This window comes from Colletotrichum godetiae, assembly GCF_030913485.1.
Source record: "Colletotrichum godetiae strain CBS 193.32 chromosome Unknown BDP55scaffold_37, whole genome shotgun sequence".
NCBI lineage: Eukaryota > Fungi > Ascomycota > Sordariomycetes > Glomerellales > Glomerellaceae > Colletotrichum > Colletotrichum godetiae.
Genome location: NW_026851285.1, coordinates 19,920 through 40,918, shown reverse-complemented (window position 1 = coordinate 40,918; position 20,999 = coordinate 19,920). Strand labels below are relative to the sequence as shown.

Genomic DNA, 20,999 nt, shown 5'->3' with positions numbered 1-20,999 from the left:
TGGTTCCCATACCATCTGGTAATCGACCAGCCTGTGATGGGCGAATCGAATCCCGTTGACTGTTGATCAAGTTCGTCTGTTTCCACAGATTTTCGAGCGATGAGGCAGATGCCGTGTCACCTGAGCTGAGATGGCCTGCACAGGGGCTCGGACGAGGGCCAACGACAAGGATCGATGCCGTCAACAGCCCTGCTAATATGCACACTTACATCAGGCTATTCCTTCCACGGCTAGGGTAATGCTGCTTTGACGGCACCGAGCCCTGCGAGCACAGTAGGCCCAGATCTGTCTCGCACGTCAGACCTCCCTAGCCCCATACGAAATGTGACGGCGTTGCGACTGGCGGCATGTCAAAAGTGACGAGACAAGCAAGACATGCACCTTGCGCGAACTACTGAGGAGGAACACGCGAACGTCCATCATCCGTCGCTCGCTTGGGGGCGGGCGTGGCGGGGAAGGGCGATCCCTCGACGTTTGCCACGAGACGCCAATAGACGATGGCGCGTCCGTCGTAATCTCTTGATGATCATCAAGTTATCCTTTGGATTCTTGAGTCGATTGTCCCTTGGTCCCCCTCATTGACAGCTGATACGAGCTACGAGGGGGAAAAAGAGGGCCATCCGTGATAGATTCCGGGCGACTCCAACACAACGGATACACGGGGACAAGCTCAAAGACTAGTCAGTAGTGCGACACTATTCTTCCGAAGACAAGAATGGTGCCAACCCGCATCAGGTGCCAATGGCCGTCAAACACTTTAATTAATCTCCAACATGTCAACCCTACGGATATTGAGGCCGCTGCTAGCCTGGGGCACTAGTCACAACCTTGAACCGAATCTTCAACGCTTGGCTGCATCGCCCCCACCGACCAAGAATGCCCGCCGTGACCAAGTAGCCGGTGGAATACGGTTGCTCCGAGATGATGAGGGACTACAGTCTACGCGGGCTTGTGGCCGTCGCCGCGCCCTACCTAAGCCCACATTGAATCACTGGGCTCGCCAGCGTCCCGTCAGTCCGGGGAGACCCACATTGGCTGCTGGTCCGGTCCTCGCCGTCGATCAAACGAGATATTCAGACTGACGTACAGCCAAGGGAGCGACATCGCGACTACCCCTCCGCGGTCGCCATCTTACGATGTCCAATTATAGCGGACAGGGCCAAATCCCTCGCCCGAACTCGCTTGCCACTCGCAGATTCCACGTTGCCGCTTTCTTCCATTTGAGGGTTCCATGATTCTATGGTTCTCGACGGTGCCACGGGTGCTTGCCGCTTCTCCCGAGCCGCACTTGGGATTTGACTTGGCCACATCACCAACCTCGCACGGCAGCTTATCAGTCGACCGGCTTCACGGGTCTTGACCGACGTCATGAGAAGCTGCCTCTAGGAAGTCACTGCTTGAGGATCACCAACGCAATCTTCTTGGCAACTTTGCCACCTCCACCTGGTGTTTATGAGACGAAATGTTGGAAAACGGGGAAGACAAGAAACTGCCATCCAAAACCATTCTCCATGGCCTTCCCATTCATTCCCCTCTGAGAATTGTCCTAAACCCCGCGGCTTTGGGGGGCTCATCCAATGTCATCTAACAGCATTTGTTTATGGACTCGTCTGAAGTGAGTGCGAGGGCGGTAGCAGTGAGCCTCTTCTGGCGCGGGTGTTTCATCCCAATCATCACCAACCCGCCTACGAATGACTGCTCGACGTCCGGAAAGTGGGAGAGATTTGTTTTCTCTGTCCTCTGGGAGCGAGTTCACGGCATCACGGCTAACAATCTATCCAACCAAAACGATTCAGGTTCGGAATAGGCGTTGTCAATAGCACGATTTGACTTTTCATTGGAGCTAATGAGATAACGAACCGTTAAGAGAAGAATACCTAGACGACGAACGAGTCGGCGGCTTTTCGCTGCCTGCTGCACGCGTCTTTCGGTGTTTGATCCGGCTATTCAACAAGAACAAGTGTTGGACGTAGAGAGCCGCTTCGTCATGCAATTATAGCGGTGCCCCGACTCGTTCACCTCAACGTACGTCGCCTTGGCAAGTGCTGGGCATGCGAATAAAAAGTTTAGACGATAGTTGCTCACCGTTGGCCATCCAAAGGGTCCGGTCCGCATAGTCGCCAATGCTGGGTAGTACACTCGTGTATACTGGGTGAGTATTTCTCCCTCGACCGGACGATGGTCCCTTTTTTCGGCAGGGCCCTCCGCCCCTCTGCTTGGCTATCCGAATCCTTTCTGGTTCAGACGATGGAGCATATAGAGTGCTGTCAGGTGAGATGCGAAAACGAAGATGGGCAACTGACTCACGATGATTGTGTGCGGCGCGGGGCAATTGAGGACTGAGGACTGGAGACTGCTTACTCAGGCTTGTCCGCTCTTCATTAGCTAGGCTTGCCTGGATCGGCCGGCAGGAATACGTGCCGTTTGTGGAAAGCAGACGGGCCGACGATGGATTGACGGCGCGGCACCAGATTTCCTTTTCCATCGGTAATGCCGCTTTCTCGCTTTTCCCAACACACGGCGGCAACGTCGTTGCCGCGTGGTTCACATGCCGGAGCGAACTGCTCGGGAGGCTCTGTTTGACCTTGGTCGTGTGTACCTTGGGCCGCGTTGAGCAAACTCGGGACACATGATTCGTGGCCGAAGCCGATCACACATGAAGAACTATATTCACTACATTGATCACGTAGTTCAGTTCCGTCAAGCTGCTCTACTTCCGGTGTCCAGTGTAGTCATCTCGTTCCGGTCGGCGCAAACCCATCTATAGATATACTCTAGCCCAGCCTTTTTGATGAATTGCTTAATCAAGATAGTGTCAAAAATAAGAAGAAAACCTTTCAAAAGCCAACGTCTAAGTGGCCCACAAGGCCACATTCCAACCCCGCACAATATCTTGGTCAATGCTTGAGAAGTAAAGGACCCGGTTGAACATTGTGAACAAAGCTGGTGTTTCCGCCCCCAACAGACCACCGACCCGGGCCCGTCCGCCTTTGCCTAGACCTCTTACAGAGAAGCACGAGTCGACGCAATATCCATGACGACGATGATGAGAATGTGGTTGTTCCGAGTTGATTGCAAGATATAGAACCGGTCCGAAGACGAAAGTCTTCATAAGCCGTCGCTTAGATAAGATTGCCGACCCAATAGAGAGTGTTCTCCGATTCACGTAAACTTTGGTCAGCGACTGGAAGTCGCACATGGATTGCGATTTAGCTGATTTAAGAAGAATGGCCGATGAAGCTAGGGTCACGTTTTGCGACTCGTGGTGTTGGTAGTGAAGTCGCGGCCATAGAATCGGTAGCTGGGCGGTCTTGTGAGATTCTAAACTGAGCGTTGTGATATCCACGCCAAATCTGATGGCAAAAAAAAGAATTTTAATACGGCAAATACACTTCTAAAGTAGTCAAATCATTGAATACACTCAGACATGTATGCGCAATAGCTCCGGGTTCTGTTGTGAGCACTTCAAGTGTCCGGCTGCTCCACCAGCGGCCCACCGCCCACAAGTGGATCACGATAGCTTCACAAAACTTCAAAAACATACAACACCAGGTATTCGCTGGTCGTCACCGACCCAACTACTAATCCGGCCCTCATTGGCTTATCTATGGGAGAGCGGACGGGATCCCGAGTTTTCCAATGGGTATGGTCGTATGTGATGGTTTACTGATGTCAAGTTGATTATGATCGAAGAGCGTAGGGTGGATGTCGGCCACCGGGCCTCGCCTGGGTTTAACATCTAGCACGATAGTCTGAGAGTTATCTAGGTCACTGAATGTCTTCAAGCTATATTATCGAGCATGGTTGTAGGTTAGGTAGCTTGAGCCACCCCGATGCCTCGACGGCATTTGCTCCAGGCACCGAGAATATCAAAGGCCTTCAGACAAAGGCCACTTTCCCACAACCGTACTTGGAACCCGATTACGTACATCTCATAAATACAAATAATCCCCGATTGGCTTCATTCTTTACCGCGAGGAAATTCTCTCGAAACAAAACGTGGGCGGCCCGGTCCAGTACGGTCCTCACGGCAATACGAGGACATCGGACTCAGCAGCCCGACGGTGGACTACACGGGGCTATCGCCCCAACACCTCGTTCGATAAAACATTAGATCCTCCACAAGGGCAAAAAAGAGCCTCAGGGCGTTGTGGGGAGTTCGTTGTTCGCTGATCCGATTTGGCGAGGTTTCGAGGGTCCCCGTAACGCCCGATGATACACTTCCCACATACCGTCCGGTAGATCGCCTCGCCTCCCGCCCTCTCTCGCACCCGTCGTCGCATCTGAGATACTACCCCAGAGTCAACCACCAGTCGTCACGACGTCGTGAGGTGGTCTTTGAGGATATGCTACATCTGAAGGATCGGATTCTCGTCACCAATTGCCTCAGTAGGAGTCTTAACGTAGGGGTTGGAAAGGCAGACGGCCCCACGTCAGGCCTTCTCTTATCAATAATGCAGGTGTGAGAATGTACTGTATCAAAGATATTCGGTATGTGTTGCCGATGGCGAGGCCGCCGCTTGTCGTCGCAGGAGGTAGCATCCGGACTGCTTTTGGGACGGTTTCTCACCGATTGGTCGCGTTTGGGAACTTGGGGACATATGGGAATAGGAATTTCAACTACCGCTGCTCGAGCTCACGCCGTCGCTTCGAAGGACGGATTGAGAAAGCCCGGGGGAGCAATTCATGGTCCTGCCCTTTCTCGTTAGTCTTGGGGGGCAGGAGGAGAAGGAGGCGTGGCTCAATTTCTGTCTCAATCTACTGCAAACTCTCGCTTCATTCTGGCTTGGAGTCTTTGCTCCTTGTACGTTGAAAAAAATCGGATAGATCGAAAATGCTCAGGAGGCCAAGAGGCGGGTTCAAGCTCATAATGTTTGTGGCTATCATCATTCTGACTTACCAAAGCGACCACGTCAACATATCCCAAGACAAGAACTGGTTTGACTCCATGCAAGCTTTGTGACAATTATCAAGCCTTGAAAGACATGAGCAATGGAAACCCCCATGCTGGAATTGCTGTTTGCATACTAGACCTTACATGTCTCCTCTCCGATGAGGCTTATGTGAGAGAACATATGAGTGCTCTCACCATGGTCCTTGACCACAAGTATACAAGTGTCCAGCGTTGGCCAGATGTGGTTCAGCTTTCTTGGGTTGAGTCAAGTTTTATCAGAAGTCTTGATCCCCTAACTGGAATTTCCCCGGTTCGTGTAAACCAATGCTCTCATTATATGTTTGATTCTTGTCGTTCACGTATGTATCCCATCGACTATACGTGGATAACGTACACCAAATAAGCCGATAGGGAATCTCATAGTGTTCATGCCGGCGGTATTGAAACAGAACCTCCGCCCATTCTACTTCTAATTCTTTCGTCTTGTCAATACAATCCAGCCCCTGGTTCGGTCGATCGGATGTGGAATTGGCCGAGCGGGTGTACCGGTTGGCGTTGCCCGGCTCGAAAAGGCTCGATCAAGGAATCATTCCCGATCAAGAGTCCGTGACAACCATAACCTTTGCTTACCTCAAATGACACTCGGAAACGTCGGTTGGAGCTTAGAGAGGCAACGCTTTATGTCACGAGCTGGGCTAAGTTCTACATACTTTGGCTCCGGCAGAGCTCAAATTCTATTGGCTTTGCGCTACATCTCACTTCGCTTTCGGCCTGTATGTACATCACCGATTATCATACGGACGTTCTTGGGCTTCCAAAAGTTCTACAACCTCTGTGATTCCCCTCCCGCCATTAGTCTGAAGTAGAACCCGAGTAGCTAAGCTCACGGAATGTGGTAAAAGAAAAAAGCGGCGTTTATGCTTGCGCTTAACCTCGTCGTACGAAACAGATGTAGTACTAAATTCACCATGATCTATAGAGCCGGAATTACCTAGTAGATGTAAAAAACAAAGAAATGTCGGCCAGCATCTTGCAATACCCTCGTAGGATGTTCAGAAAGCATGGACTTTTAGGTGGCTAAGCAAATTACGTCTAATTTATTTGACTTCCTAGCAGCCGTTTAGTCCCATGAGATCAATCAGAACGGCTTTTGATCCACCATCAGAAAGCATAAACCCCACGGGTCAGATAGTTCGTTAACCCAATTGACAATCTGTGAGTCTTCTCTCGAGTGGATTCTTCGGCCCCCCGGCTCTTAACTTCGGTGAACGATACTTCCAACGCCGCCGACTTTGCTTCATCGCCGACTTCGACTCCTAACAAAAGCGATACTTATACGATGATGTCTCTTGCCCTTTGCGGACATGTTCGTCTCAATGTCAGCTTAAGTTAAACCATCAATCCATATCTCTTTCGGTCGATTCCAATCTAGCCATGAAGTTCGGACTCATCGCTATACTTTTCGCAACAGTTGCTGCTGCTGCTGATGCGGATACAAGGTGGTGTAATTACGGAACAAGTGACCCTGCCCTCACTTGTGAGAGTGTGAGTAAATCATTGAGAAAAGCCCTCATATATGACATGCGACTAAATATTGCAATAGGGACAATACGTTTACTGCGTGAGTATACCTAGATCACACATGCTATTGCCCGTATTGACAACTAGATCGCTGACTTCCTCAATTAGTGTGACCAAATTATCAATACCCAGGTCGAGCCGGCACGCAAGCAAGGTTTCCCAGTCAAGCGCTCTTGCGGCAGGGAAGGCATAAGCTGTACGGTCAAGAACAACGCGGGTGCTGGTCTCAACGGTGTAAGTCTACGTCTACTGTTGATTGATGCTTTGCCCGAAGACTCAAGCTAACTCTGGAACAGCATGCCGCTTGCGTAAGAACATTCACCAGGCACGGCCAGGTTCAAGCTAATCCTTATACCAGTGCTAAACGACGATATTGGAACGATTTAACAATACAAAGGGAGGGCCGAATTTGTTCGAGTTATCCGCTCAGGTTGAATGGCGGCGATCATGGGGAGGTGCACGACTGTATCTCACTCATCTAGAGCCATGTATACGGGACGGAAGTTTCTTTTCCTGGCTTTAATGCTATACTAAGCCGTCTCCATGTACAAGTAGTCGTAAATGCCGTGTCGGAGAAATCTGCAGAAAGGTCTAAACAGTTATTCCTACCGAACTTGGTGACCGATTGACAAATGCCAACTTTGAACACCTTATATCGGATCTATGAATGTGCAGCCGTTATTGGTGAACCCCTTTCAGTCACGTACAAATGAGAGAGATTGAAGAGGGCCCCGAAGCACATGGTTTCTCAAACTCAAGTTATAAGTTCCGAGAATCCCTTCGAACAGTCCTCTTGAACAAGTCTCAAGCCTCGGCAAATCTTGTGAAAGTCGACTAGGAATCCACTCAGTTAGCACCTCAGCCTGAGCAGCCAGACGAGCGATATACCGGTAGCGAGGCCGTTACTAATCCACCAGACCAGAATGTGTCGTCACCCTGTTGTCCCATACAACGACGGAGCGGGCGCTCCACTTGACACGGCACTGAATATCCTGGCTCAAAGCCATATGATGGTAGAGAAAGTTCAGAAGAACATCACTCTTCTTTTCATACCCCACTATCAAGCGAGCCAACTGAGGCTTGATGTACAACGCATTCTCCCCCGTTGCCGGACGAGTTCGCACCAGAGGATGCACCGAAGTAATGGGGTCTCGTCTTAGTTTTCCGCCCTTTCCAAGGGCGTTTTGGGCCTGCTCGTGTGCTGAATCCACGACCTTGAGCTCAGCCAGGCGCTCACGAGATCCGCGAGTCAGCCTCTCGTAGGCCTTCACTTAGTTGACGAACAGAGTATCTCCCCCGCGCCAGTGACCTCAGCGCCGATGGACACCGCGATGCCCGAGATCTTGGTCCCTTCTTTAAGAAGAGAAGGGAATGTGGGATCGGCATCCTTCCCATGCTCATACTGCTCGAAAGGTTTCAGAGGAGGTATTCCGTCACGACAGTCAATTCAAGCGAGCTTTCAATGTAGGGCTATATAGCTACTAAGTAGGAATGGATGCTCTCGAGGTCAGAATCGCAAATACGCACGTTGCTTTGATCAATGGCTACCAAAAGGGTAGTTGAGTGACGACTGACATTACATAGTACACAATAGCTTCCTAGGCCTGGAAATGTACGCTCAGAGGTTCTTCCTAACGCCCTGGGTCTTGAAGGCAGCAGAAATCTCCCCGTATGCCACGTAGATGGCGTAGATAGGGATGAAAACCCACAACATGTTGAAGAAGACAAGATACACCCAAAGGTACATGAAGTTGCTCGTATCTAAGTAGATGTTGCCGGTCAGCCATTCGGGGCAGAAGGTCATGAATCCTAGGTGGTGTTAGTTGTACTGCTACTTGTTGACGGCACTAGGTCAGTGACAAACTCACCTCCATAAAGCTCTGCCGTCGCGATGACAATCATCCATATGTTGACCTTGGGGTCTCGCTTAGCAATGCTGTAGCAGATCCAAACAGCCAGCGGTCCGGCGCCGAACACGGTCAAAAGCTCCAGCGAAATCACGCCCTGTCCATCAAGTCAGCCAAACGTCTCGTCATTCGAACAGCCTCTTCGGCAACATACCAAATCCGCACCAGCCCATCTTTTATCAGCGCGTGCATAAACCATCCATAGCTGCGCAAAGGGATTGTTTCCGGCCGCTTGGGAACCATAGATGCGATCCGAGTGACCGAGGAAGTTGGCCGGGGTCGGGTGGAAACCGCTGAGGTCAGCGTCGGGCACGTCGGCGAGTGGGATGTAGGAGAAGAAGCAATGGTAAAGGAAGCTGCCCTCGAGGAAGAAGTGGATCAATGCATCGAAGGCATGCCAAACGAAGAGCACGCGATAGCTCGTCGATGTGGCGGGGTGAAGGACTCGGCGAGAGACGGCAATGGCGACAGACAAAAGGACGACAGTTGCGGCCAGGGAGACGAGGGTTGTTTGATCGAATAGATCTGGCGGCAAGCTTGAGGACGCGTTCGACATGGTGGGCAAAAGATTGCAGGGTAATTGACTCGACGTGTCGTTGTTGGTGATTGTAGATGAAGTTGTGCCGCGCCGACAATTGTCACGTCCAGCCGTCTTGCGACGTTTAGGTCAGGGATCCGTGCACCGGAACGCCAGGCCCGGCGTGGGGAAGACATCAATTAGAGCGGAGACAATTCAGGAATCCTGCAAGGGTAAACGTTGTACTGGGGCGACCATCATGATGATATCAGATAACTTATCATGTAAGCGCGACTTTCGCAGAAGCGTTCTTTTTTTAAACTACTATATTGAACAAAGAAGATCGAATATCGAAAGAATTCGTTGATTAGTAGTTGTTCAATATTCACATAGATAAAGGTGCAGACAACGTATAATCTTAGCAATGCAGTGGCATTAAAAGCTATTCTAGGTGTGAGATCAATGATCAATTCCCAGGTATTCCTGCCTCATTGCGTATCCCGATCCATTCCAAACGCCTGTCCATTGAAAAATCTCCCTGGTGTTTGGGTATCGTGGGATTGATTTAGTGCTTGGCCTGCTCCTTGTAGCCCTCGCCCTTGAAGTCGTGCTTGGTCTCATCGACCTTGTCACCGACAGCGTCCTTGGCAGCGGAGGCACTAGACGAAAATGTTAGAAGGATGTACAATATTGAAGAGGGACTGAACTCACCGGTTGCCGATGGAGACGTTGTCGTCCTTGGCGACCTGCTTGTTGGTCTCCTTGGAAGCGGTAGCACCGGCCTGCTGGACAGACTCGGAAACGTAGTTGGCGGCGTTCTTGATGGTCTCCATTGTGAAGTAGGTTGGATGTTTGGTTGGTTGGGTTGTTTGTTTGAGTTGAAGGTTGATTGTTTGTGAGTGTGATGAAGAGAAGAAAAAGGATGGGAGATGTGACGGGAAGAAGAGGTTTATATAACAAGTTGGAAGCACCCTATCGAGGCGCCCTCCCGTCAAGACGGAAGGCAGCTACTGCCTAGCTACTGCCTCTTTGCGGCGTGGTGCCTTCCTGCCTTGCGGAAGTTGCCCCGCTGACAGTTTGAGTTCGATCATTCCCGTAAAAGTGGCATCCACCTCACGGTTGGGAAAGAACAAGAGGAAGAGAGTACCTCACGCTCTAGCACAACATGGGAAGGTACCTCGCGGGCTGCCCCTCCGTCACGTCTGCTTCTGCCCCTCCCCCTCGTTTGATCCCTTCCCGAATGCAATACTTTGGGCCGTGCCTATCGGGCTTGTCTCTCCCTGCGCGTGTCTTGCCCCTACTCCCGGGCTTGTCTATTCATGGCTAGAGCGCAGTTTCACCCCATCTGGCAAAGACGCTCAGGGTCTATCATGTGAACTGAAGAAATGTCGTCATAGACTGTGACTTTCTTCGCAGTTACTCCAGTTAGTGGGAGCTGGAGATGGATCGTATGGCCAATGCCCAGGAGCCAACGGGAGATCTCTATCGAAAATGACCAAGAGGCAAAAGGTGGCCCAGGTGGTTCCCAGAGGCTCCATGCGGAGCTTGTCTGTTTGGGTGCATTCTCACCAGCCACAGATGGGGAGAGCTACAGCTCTGGCAGGAGCTTTGGGCAATCCGTCCACCGTGCATTCCAAGAGTGACGTCAGGGGGACGTAAATGCACTAACGTCATACCTAGTGGGTAAGTAGGTAGGGGATTCGTAGTGTCCCCGCATAGACCTGGACCTCCAATTGAGGCTGGCACCTGGGCTTTTCCTTCCAGCATCCCACGGTACGTACCTACTCTAAGTTTTGTGCGGTCCCAGGTCACAAAAGACCCCACTTCTCCAAGGTGCACGACTTGCATTGTCGTTGGCCCATCCGCGTTTGCAGCAAAGACATCCATTGCCACATGCAAAGAAGACATCTCCATTCTCGCGTCAGTCGCGTAATGCTGGACGGCAAAGTACGTCAGTTTGTCGATTGCTCCCAGTGGCCAGCCAACCAGCCAACACGTCTTCTTTGCCTGGAGCATGGCATTTTTGCAAATCTCGATCATGCCGTCTACTTTCCCCACCCGCTTGGGGGACATCATCTCCCAATATTGGCAAGCACCTCCACATTCTCACCAAAGAAGCCAAGCAGGCTCGCAGCCACAGTGGATCACACGATGAAAGCAAAGGGGGCACGTAGCAAAGGCACATTCGATGGGAAGAGCTTTGGACAAGCATCAACCACACGAACTCAGCTTCACCGGGTGAGCACAAATCAAGAAGCCTACTGGACAGCGCCAACCACCGTGTTGCTGATTCGCCGTGTAGCAACAGAGCTCCATGCGTAGTGACGACACTGCCAGGTAGCTTTGTGCTTTGGGTCTAGCAACACATACAAGGACCGTTCTGGACCGCCCAAAGCGTTCGAGAATCCAGACATCGTCGCTGCCAACCCGCTGCGTCCGCGTCTGCCCCTCTGCCTTCTGGAGTCTGGAGTCTGGAGTCTGGATGCGGCAAGATGCGGGTTTCAATTTGCACTTGCGCAGCCCGGCAAATTCCCGCAACCTACGAAACAGTTGACTGTTTCCCGATTTGCCACTCCACAGCAACACGACTGTATGTCATCGAGATCCCTGCCCTTGGCTGACGAACGAGCCACTGGGAACAATCACAACACGATGCGGAAGAAGTCCCGACATTTCCCTCTCCTTCCTCAGGCTCCTACTGCCCCGTATGGACACCCATCTTATTGCACACTCTCAGCTTCATGCTCGGACATTCTCCTCCGGCCAAAGGTAACTGCTTGTCCTGCAGGAAGGGCGATGCTCCACGCTGCGTCTCATGTGATGCCACAATGGCGGCATGGACCAGCTTTGCCCCTTGAACGGACGAATACGATGCGAGAAAAAGACCGATGCATTTCCCAACAGAGCAAGTACTTTCTTACGGGAGAGCATCAGGCGAATCTGTTCGTACCGTTTTACCTCGCCATCAACTCGGTTGACAGAATACGTGCATCACAACATGCGGAATTTTTGCTGAGCCGCGTCGCACATCATATCCACTCCTTCAGATCTTTGCCTACACCAGTTTTTGATCTCGTGCCCCTCGTCGCGACGTTTGCCTCCTCCCGGTTTGCTTGTACCGTACCTCCATTGTCCGACACTCCGAATCCGAAAACATCCCACGGGAACTACGTCACAACAATGACATCTCGAAAACCCCGTCAGTTATTGCTTTCGCCATGCATCTTGTACCTGAAGCAATCAAGCCACCACCGCGGACCTTGAGAAACCCGATTATTACCCCTCTTCTGCCCCTCGGCTGGGCACGTCTCATTCCTAGACACTCCTACATATCCGCATTCCACTCAATAAGGTAAGGCCATTTTACCTCAATCAGCGGGGCCTAGCGTCGTCAGGACATGAGCCTCGGAGTAACCTGTGGCCCCGCCGCCGCTCTGGAGCTATGCCGTCAAGCTTTTGTTGGGCTTGCTACCTAATTCTGAGCTTGCTCGTGTAGATGTCAGTGCTTGTTGACACTCCTAGCTTGCCCGCCCCTTGAACAACCATCCGGCTTGTGCTTGTCAACTCTAGCCTGAACCCGAGACTCAAACGAAGCCGCGGCTCACCGTCCTAAGCTAGGCCCCTCATACGAGCTGTCTTTCAATAGCTTCTCGCCGCGTGTCTTTCTGGTCGATGCAACCGTCGGCGCCCCTGGCTTTACCCCTCCATGCCCTCTCATGGGCACGCGGGCGCTTGCATTTGGGAATGCGCCCGATCGACTTACCCGTGCAGAAGACACAAGAAGAAGCGGCACCGAGCTATGGAACGATGCGTCGATCGTGGACGCTAAGGCGCGCCTGGCGTGGCCCCGCCTACCCAGCCTTTCTCCGTGCAGCGATTTCTCGTAGCCCCTGATGATCGATGCTACAGTTGGTCATCGACCGAATCGGCGGGTAAGTCCGTTCGGCGACGGGGGCGCGGGGCATCTTGAATCTCGACCTCAGGTCTCGGATCCCAGGGGCAGACCGCTCGGTGGTCGTGCCTTTGACTGAGGGGTAGCTTTGTTGTTGTGTTGTCTTTGCTGGCTTAGCACGCGAGTGTGTGTTTGGAACGAGCTGCGTTTGCAGCAATGGCTATGGCATGTGTAGCCTTGAAGACTGGGCAGGCACGCACCGAGGAGGAATATCTATGCGCAAGGCCGATGTTCGTTCGCTCAGGAAGAGGTAGTTCCTCGTTCCCATCTCAACAACCCATTGCAATGTCCATCTACACATCTCCCGTTCCTTTTCCTCAGCCCATCGACAAGGACATCATTATGAGGGTACGATGAGCGGTGACGACGTCCGATACCCCAAGTCGACCATGATCAGCAGCGGCACTTTTCAAGATCTGATGGAGGTGCCAGATGATGAACAACCTTATTATCGCTAAGAAGAAGCAGGAACCTACGAGTGTTAGCAACAACGAAACCCCCGTCCACCCCTTCCTCTCATGAGGGTTCCCGAAAGCCCAGTGGATCTATACAAATCTCGGCCTTCCAGTCCAAGTAGGGCTTGTGCCTGAGACGAGCGATATTGAAATACTTTGAAGTGGATAACAGATCTTGGCCTCAGACAAATGATCTGCTTATACTTCCATGTGGATAATAGATCTCGCCAACGGGGCCTGACGTGGCCGTCTCGGCAGATGGTAGATCACCGCCTTCATCGAGGCTACACCGCAGCCGTACTTTCGTCGGAGCCGAGCGTGAAATGGTGGATTCCGGGCTGAAGTTATGTTGGGATCAATCAAATGAAGACGAGGAATCCAGCGGTCAAGAGGAGGAAAGTTTGCACCTTGGGACCGAGAGAATACTCCGTAGGTAGTCAAGCGGCATGACCATCGGACAGCATTGATGCTATGTCAAGTGAGAGGGTGCTGTGTTTGTCTAGATATCTCCATCTTGCTTAAGGGATTTCAGAGCTTCAGGAAAGGCTACGCGGCACGCAAACTGTGTTGATACTGCAAGATATGCGCCAGATGGCAGCATCCTGCGTAGCATTGCCATGTGCCATGGAATGCCTCTCATGTTTAGGTCCATGCTCCCACACACAACACCACCCCGTAGCCCAACTTACGATTCCAAGTTTAAGCTTGATGGCCTCAAAACTACCTTGGGTGTCCATAGGTATCTGTATGATCGAGACATCTATGACGATATCGAAATGCATATGGGTGTCTTTTCCACGCAGGCGCGAGTGATCCACACCTCTCACACGTGAGAGTGAGACAATATCGGGCAGAAATCGGGCATCACGAAGTACACCATCACCTCCACCTCGCCGCGTGCCGGCGAGTTCGTGATGTCGGGCTCATTGGCAACCGCACCCAGAAAACATGGAATGCTTCTCCAGTCGTACCATTGGGCTAGATAGGCCACAGGTACCACCAGAAACCGAACTGTGTCCGAGATGACAAGCCCTCTGACTAACACGTACGATAATGTCCGCCTTTCGGAGGGCCTTTCGGAGGGTGGGCCAACCGCTCGAGGCCAATACCTAGTGCCTTGCTTCCGTGCTTCCTTATTGCAAACGCAACTTCGATGGCGGTAACAACCGGCCGATAATCTCGGCATGCACATCCCTCAACCCTTGTAAGACATGCATGTCCTCCGCGTGCATAAACCCCTCTTCCGCCGCCATCTCAGCCGGGAAAGGCTTCCAAGGCTGCTCGTCGGCCTTACACTTCTCCCACCCGGCGATCCTTCCATCCGCGGTAACCGTAGCCGGCGGCGGCACGACACCCTTGTGCAGATACGCCCTCATCTTCTGTATTGCGCAGATGGACGTCGCGGCCAGGGTACAGTGCCCCTCGGCCTCGAGCTCAAAGACGCCGGCGTTGAGGAATTTCCGGGACATGGCGACGGCCTGGGAGAGAGGCGTGACGGGGTCGTAGGTGTTTCCTACGAAGAGGAGCGGAAAGGAGGTGTTGACGGGGTCGGGGGCTTGGAGGTTGGCGTCCCAGTCGAGGGAGGGGAAGTTGGCTTCGATGGTCCAGCCTTCGCAGTTCATCATGAGGGGGAAGAACTTGAGGCAGGAGTCAGCTAGCAATTACTCCTAGGTAAGAGTGTAGATGGACTTACGACGTCGGCGAAGGAGGTGACCTTGGACACTTTGTCGAAAACTTGCTCCAAAGTCTCGTTACGCTTGCCAGAAAAGCCCGTTAGCATTTGCTCTTCTCAAGCTTCACATTCATCTTCCATCTCACCTTGTACCTCCGGTCACTGCAGCCAATCGCCTTGGGGCTCTCCTCCGGGTAAATAACCAGCTTGAGATCCGCGTCGCAGGTGAAGCCCAAATCAGGCGCAACCACGACGTCAGATAGGTCATCGCCCACGTGCAGACGGTTCAGAAGAACAGCTAACAAGGGGAAGACCTTGGTGGGAGAGTAGAGCGAGGTGAAGAGCAGCTTCCGTATGTCGGCCTCCATCAGCACGATGGGCATGTGTCCCGCGCGGGAGACGACGATGAGCGGATCAGCTCGTAGCTTGGCCATTGTCTGTTCATATCGTTGCTTAATTTGTTCTGGGCCACCGTCACCCAGACGGTAAAGGGCACATGCGTCCCTGGCAAGGTGGCAGTAGTAGAAGAATCTCTCGAGTACTGAGTCGGCATCTTGCATAGCCGAGATCCACGTCTAGCATTGTTTTTAGCATCCAAGTGATCCTGAGATCGACTAGAGGTCACGGATAAGACTCACGGGCATATCGTACTCCCTGGAATCAACGACGCCATCCAGAATTAGTCGCCCAACCGCATCAGCTGTAGAACACAAACAACGTCAGCCCTTACATCTTACAAGAGGAACATTTGGTTGCCACATACGATACATGGCTGCAAAGGTTTGTCCAAGGAATGTGCCGTAGCTAAAGCCCCAGTAGACAAGTTTGCCCTTTGTAGAAATAGGGGCAACGTCGCTGGGCGACAACACGCCGGCACCAAGGGGAGTAGTATGGAACCCGTTCTCCTCAAGCCAGGCATCATGTGCGGCGATGATGCTTTTCATATCTGCCGCTACATTCGGCGTGGCCATGTATCTGAAACCGCCCTCCTCAACATCCTTCTGGGAGCACAGCTTGGACAACGCCCTGGCACGCTGTGCGAGCTGGTCCAAGGCGCCGGAAGTGGAATTCGGCAGACCGATGTCGTGAGCCATCGCCAGCCAGGTCAGTCTGTGCATATACCCAAGGTTGTTAGCCGCGGCGGAGGGTTGCTCGCCCGGCTTGGTGTCGACGAAACAGTCAGCCCGCGGGGTTGTGGCACCGATGCCGCGGGGGTCGAAGCCAATGATGTCGACGCTGCCTCCGGCGGCGGCCTGGATAGTGGGGCCAAACGGCGGGAACGTGAAAGTGGTACCTGGTCCGCCGGGTCCGCCGGGGTTGAGGAGAAGCGGGGACTCGGAGAAACGCCCCGTCTCTAGGCCGTGGCTGAGAGCGGGGAGGAGAACCATGGCGACATGGACCTTGGGATTATCGGAAGACTGGTTCAAGGGCCGTTGATAATCCATCGGCACGGTCAGTCGGGCGCACATGTAGCCACGGCCAAGGGGAAACATGCCGGGGAGCTCGCATCGCACCCAGAGGAGCTTCTCGCTCGTGGGTATGTCATCCCAATCGGTGAAGACTGGGAAGGGGTCTTGTTCTGGGTGAAGGATTACATTACGGCCATAGAACCATTCACTGAGTTTCCACAACCATAGCACAAACAGAACGACTGCGAGGACGAGAGGCCTCCTCCAAGATTCTCTCTGTCGTGAGTGAACGGGCCGATACGATGGGTTTGACTCAGCGAAGCTTTTCGCCGACATGATCAAGGAAACAAAAGTGGCAAAGAGGTGTTGAACAAGAGTCAGACGATAAATGGACCGGTGGTGCTATAGCTATGGATGGGCAAGGTAAGGTAGGATGAGAGGCGACAAGATGCCCTGACGACTACGTCGGTGATGAGTTGACGTTCGGCTCGCACTGATGCCTGCCAGCAGCAGGATTCTGGAGGTAGCAGACCGTAAGACGCGGCTACTGCACCATCAGCGCGGCACGCCGCACGACAGTTTGGCGCTGGCCAGTCACAAGTTGGGATCGGCGAATCATCCTTTTCCATCGACCTCTTGGCAAGGCGATCCGATGATTTCAGCGACTTGTCGAGACTTTTCGAGTAATTGAGGTGCAGAACATGCAGTGCATGCATGAGGCACATTTCCCCTGATTATCTTCAAGTGAAGTCTCGGTGACTGCATGGTGAGTGTATGAACTTGGTTGTAGAAGGGACGGGCACTAGTCCGGACGTCAAGGGACGTTTGAGGCGAAATTTGCGGTGCCAAGAGCCCGGAAGCAGCGTCTTAACCGGTTACTGTAATATTCCGTCCACGATATAGGATACCTGCGGCAGCGCTACCAGAGACAGCTCGGGGATGGTGGAAACGCGGAGACGAGTCAGGATTTTGTATTGGTGAATTGGTCCAGGGCTCCAGGACAATCAAGAGGCGACCTCCTCTTCCTCCCGCGTCTTCCAGACCGGCTAGACCAACTGGCGCGTCTGAGGGTTGGCCTTGGCGTGTACGATAAGCGACGAGCAAGTGCCAGGGAGATATCCCGCGATGTTTCGCTGTTTTGGGTACGTTTGGGGACGGAGCCCACAGCACAGCTTGGGTTCGACCATCCGCTCAGCCCAGCCACCAAACAAGAAAAACAAAGAGCGGCGGATAGTATGGCCATCTTGGAAAAACCTTGCGGTAATTACCCCGTACACCGTACAGGCGAGTTCCTGAGACAATGACATTTGATGCTGCTTAGAAGGACCTTCCATTTCAGAGAGAGTCTCTTTTTAGAAGCCCGCCACAACGTTCGTAATAGGTTCCGACTTTCTGGCCTAGATAATGCGAACGCATGAATGGAGCACCGATGGAAACCGGTTCGTCTAAGAGTTCAATCAGCTAGCGGTCGAGGTTCGCGAACGTCTCAGATCACCCGCGAGAGCTATTTTCGGATTTTCTGAAGGATATGCGACGAATGAGACAAATGCGCGCGGCCTGGAGTTGTTGCTGGACTCTCGTAGGTGATCGCCGCGGCTGCTGGTGCTGTCACAATCACTTGAGTTGCATTCTAGTGCCGTTTGACCGGCTTGGCCGACTGTGAGCACCGAGGTTTGCGTCCAAGGGGCTTGGATGACAGAAAACTTGAGGCGGTGACGGTGCATCCGTCTGAAGAAGCAAGCGTGTTGGTACGGACAAGGCCTTGTGCAACCGGGGCAGGCGACGAATTTCGGCAAAGACGAGGAGTGTAACCCTTGGGAACGTCCGCCGTTGTGGTGACTGACCAACGGGCCCGGGGTCCATGTTGGATGGAGGAGTTCGTTCTCGCTGGAGCGACAAGGCCATGCAATCATGGCTCCTCTTCCTCCGTCGGCACTTGAAAGAGGCAACATTTGTCGACGACCAACGTTGCAGGTGGATGGGATCGTAGGGTGCATGGACGCCTCCAAGGGGTAGAGTACGACTGTGGACGAGCCAAGATGGAATAGCCAAGTAAGCTTGACTTGAGTTGACCAGGACTCGATTCTCGAAACAAACAATCTGGTGCAGAATCCGCGGCCATTGCCATCTAGGCCAGGCTGCCCGGAGTTTTGGCCCCCAGACTCGAGAGATTAGAGTCAGGCTGTTCGTAGAGGGTGGACGAAATGACAACACTTGGACGCAGCCAAGAGCGCCGATGGATGGTCTTGGTAAACTCTTGTCTTTTGAGCATCGGCTTGCGGACCCAATGGCGAAGAGACACTTGATCCCCAGAAAACGAAGTTGCAACAATGGGAATGGGGCCGCTGGAGAGTTGCTCATGCGGAAGGACTCGCGCTGTCCAAGACATGCTGCAAGTGGTTGACAGGCTGGTTTCCAAGACTTTAGACTCCCAAGACCAGCCATTCCGCGCCGTCTCTTCCGGACGAAGCTTTATTCTTCACTCCCTCCACACTCAACGCCGGACCACATGGCGGAAGCAGATGACAGTTGATCACAGACGGTGCACTAAGATGGCGACAGCCGCATAGCCTTTCGGCTTGCTAACCTAAAGCCCAGTGGAAGATGAGCTGCATCGAACCAAGAATGGATGACTGTCACACATTCAAGTTCCCAGGTTGATGAGAAATCCAGCCGAATGTACCTTCCATCCCTTAGGTTCTGTGAGGTACGGACGTTAGATGCAGATTTTGATGCAAGGTACAGAGCAAAAAGGGCACGGGATGCGCTTGGTGAGAAATCAGAGGGGTTGAGCGATGCTGGTGACAGGCAGGAGCCGGGCAGCAGAGTTTGGTTGTTTGGCAAGGCAGGAAGGAAGACCTGTCAGAGTCTCTACCTGCAGCCTGGAAACCTCGCCCTGTCCTTGAGCGCGAACTCTTTCCTTCCACACCCAACAAAGTCTTTTCAACGGTCCAACCAACAATGAGGTAACACACAATCCTGATTCCGGGCAACGACACCGATTCGACTTCCGGCCCATTGACTTTGCTGAATCTGAATGCCTTCAGGCTCTCCCCCGGTACGCTTCGCCCTTTCTCGCCGGAAACCAGGCGGGTTAGGCACGTGCATGTTCGCTTCGAACTGGGCATATCCTGCAGGCCTCAACGTGCCCGTCTGCATTGAAGACTCGCAAACAAGGTGTGTCATGGGGCAAGCCGCAAACTTCCTTATACACTAGAACCGCAAAACAGACTCGTTCCCGTTCAAGGTTAGGGAAAATAGGGGCTTGGTCTGATGTCCCCGGCACCCAATGCTAATTTTGGCTACAAAACGGAGCCCGAGCAAACAATAATGTAGAGACGACCACCATCAGTGGAATCCTTACGACGGCGACTATCACGCAACTCCGAAGTCTCAGACACGGGCAGAAGTATGGGAGTGTGTCGCACTAGACCAGAAAATCCAGCACTCGACACTCGATACTCGACAGTACTGCACCACAGTCACTCGACCTCAGACTCTCTCCCCATGCTCGGTCGAACTCGTCTGGCCTCTCTGCATTGCATCCCAGTCTCCATCCATCCACCCGGCCCAAGACTCTGTCACGGAACGCAGTTGGACCCTTTTTTCGCTTTGTACCGTCCCACGGGGTTCTTAGGGCTCCTCCTGACACTTGACAATTGGCAAACCATCGGGGCACGACTGTCATGCGTTTGCCCTTGTGTCCACCACTAGACGTCTTTCCATCATCCGCAACCTGGAGTTGAGGAAACATTCGCCAGGGACACCATCCCGGCAATGGGGCAGAGAGGGCGGGCCGAACAGCGCTGTGCACGACTCGGTAGAGAAAACAACCCGACTCACTCTTCCCTCGTTGTTTAGCGGCTCTGCGAGTCTACGTCTGTCTCTCTCTCACCTGTGCGGCGTGCCGCGGACCAAGAGGTTACACGGCCGGGACGTGGCTGATTGCCCTTGGCCACTTGGCGGGCTTGGAGACTCCATCCGCCGCGGCATCCGTCAACGCCAATACCGGGGAGATCTCTTGTGCTTCTTGGCCGTTGCATCGATGCTCGATAGTCTGCCCTGCTGAGGGGGCAGCAAGTGGAAAGGATGCTACCAGACGGAAGACGACACCGGCCATACGGCGACCCGCCAAGTGCCAAGAGAATAATCCGCCCCTTGGCACAACCATGAAGGTATGCTTAGATGCTACACGCAGATTTCTGAGCCTCTAGATTGTTCCTTTGCAAATCCACCAACGCCGAGTATCGTCCAGGCTGCTTACCCGCCACCTTCGTCCCATCCACCCACGCAGAAATCAACAATGAGAGGCAAAGAAATGGGCAGTATCGTTGCGGTGCACGTCCCAGCTACCATCGCAGGAGTGCTTGGCAAAGTCTCAAGAGCGACTGACCCACTCTGCAAATACTGCGTCCCTTGACCATCTGCCAGAGAGTCGAGTCGGATCTGTCTACGCGTCCCGGGGGGTCACCCATGCCCTGGCAACATCAGAGCGTGGATCTCTGGGCCAAAATTGGCATCCTACCTGACATCTCTCGGCCATCGCATAGAGGCACGGCGACGATGCCAAGACCTCCTAGTCAGGTCTCTCCGTCAAGCTTGGTCTCGAATC

At 53.0% G+C, this 20,999-nt stretch overlaps 7 protein-coding genes across 7 annotated transcripts; 3 read left to right on the top strand and 4 right to left on the bottom strand.

The window, feature by feature from the left end:
- Nucleotides 1–6,328: 6,328 nt before the first annotated feature.
- On the top strand, nucleotides 6,329–6,821 carry BDP55DRAFT_634777 (uncharacterized protein; the record flags this gene model as incomplete). Its single annotated transcript, XM_060572706.1, has 4 exons — nucleotides 6,329–6,439; nucleotides 6,498–6,515; nucleotides 6,584–6,709; nucleotides 6,750–6,821. 4 exons carry the CDS (start codon nucleotides 6,329–6,331, stop codon nucleotides 6,819–6,821), a joined length of 327 nt encoding a protein of 108 aa, XP_060426511.1.
- Nucleotides 6,822–7,380: 559 nt separating this feature from the next.
- On the bottom strand, nucleotides 7,381–7,743 carry BDP55DRAFT_558256 (uncharacterized protein; the record flags this gene model as incomplete). The annotated part of the gene is made up of 1 exon (XM_060569783.1): nucleotides 7,381–7,743. A coding segment is annotated over one exon (363 nt), but the record flags the coding sequence as incomplete, so codon positions are not given.
- A 350-nt stretch (nucleotides 7,744–8,093) lies between these two features.
- BDP55DRAFT_695982 (emopamil binding protein) lies at nucleotides 8,094–8,938 on the bottom strand (the record flags this gene model as incomplete). Its single annotated transcript, XM_060577537.1, has 3 exons — nucleotides 8,094–8,284; nucleotides 8,344–8,479; nucleotides 8,537–8,938. The coding sequence occupies 3 exons, from the start codon at nucleotides 8,936–8,938 to the stop codon at nucleotides 8,094–8,096; spliced, it is 729 nt and encodes a 242-aa protein (XP_060426509.1).
- A 526-nt stretch (nucleotides 8,939–9,464) lies between these two features.
- BDP55DRAFT_731270 (glucose-repressible protein) lies at nucleotides 9,465–9,732 on the bottom strand (the record flags this gene model as incomplete). The annotated part of the gene is made up of 2 exons (XM_060579795.1): nucleotides 9,465–9,558; nucleotides 9,611–9,732. 2 exons carry the CDS (start codon nucleotides 9,730–9,732, stop codon nucleotides 9,465–9,467), a joined length of 216 nt encoding a protein of 71 aa, XP_060426508.1.
- Nucleotides 9,733–9,802: 70 nt separating this feature from the next.
- On the top strand, nucleotides 9,803–10,469 carry BDP55DRAFT_672551 (uncharacterized protein). The gene has a single exon (XM_060575540.1). The coding sequence runs from the start codon at nucleotides 10,065–10,067 to the stop codon at nucleotides 10,224–10,226; it is 162 nt and encodes a 53-aa protein (XP_060426507.1). The 5' UTR covers nucleotides 9,803–10,064; the 3' UTR covers nucleotides 10,227–10,469.
- Nucleotides 10,470–11,213: 744 nt separating this feature from the next.
- On the top strand, nucleotides 11,214–12,367 carry BDP55DRAFT_750149 (uncharacterized protein; the record flags this gene model as incomplete). The annotated part of the gene is made up of 2 exons (XM_060580613.1): nucleotides 11,214–11,236; nucleotides 11,260–12,367. The coding sequence occupies 2 exons, from the start codon at nucleotides 11,214–11,216 to the stop codon at nucleotides 12,161–12,163; spliced, it is 927 nt and encodes a 308-aa protein (XP_060426506.1). The 3' UTR covers nucleotides 12,164–12,367.
- A 2,072-nt stretch (nucleotides 12,368–14,439) lies between these two features.
- On the bottom strand, nucleotides 14,440–16,723 carry BDP55DRAFT_634774 (TAP-like protein-domain-containing protein; the record flags this gene model as incomplete). Its single annotated transcript, XM_060572705.1, has 5 exons — nucleotides 14,440–14,943; nucleotides 15,000–15,062; nucleotides 15,125–15,553; nucleotides 15,617–15,678; nucleotides 15,742–16,723. The coding sequence occupies 5 exons, from the start codon at nucleotides 16,721–16,723 to the stop codon at nucleotides 14,440–14,442; spliced, it is 2,040 nt and encodes a 679-aa protein (XP_060426505.1).
- Between the last annotated feature and the right edge of the window lie 4,276 nt (nucleotides 16,724–20,999).

Excerpts from the sequence above, each read along its gene's own strand:
- BDP55DRAFT_672551 (XM_060575540.1), top strand. The coding sequence starts at position 10,065 with ATGGGAAGGTACCTCGCGGGCTGCCCCTCCGTCACGTCTGCTTCTGCC.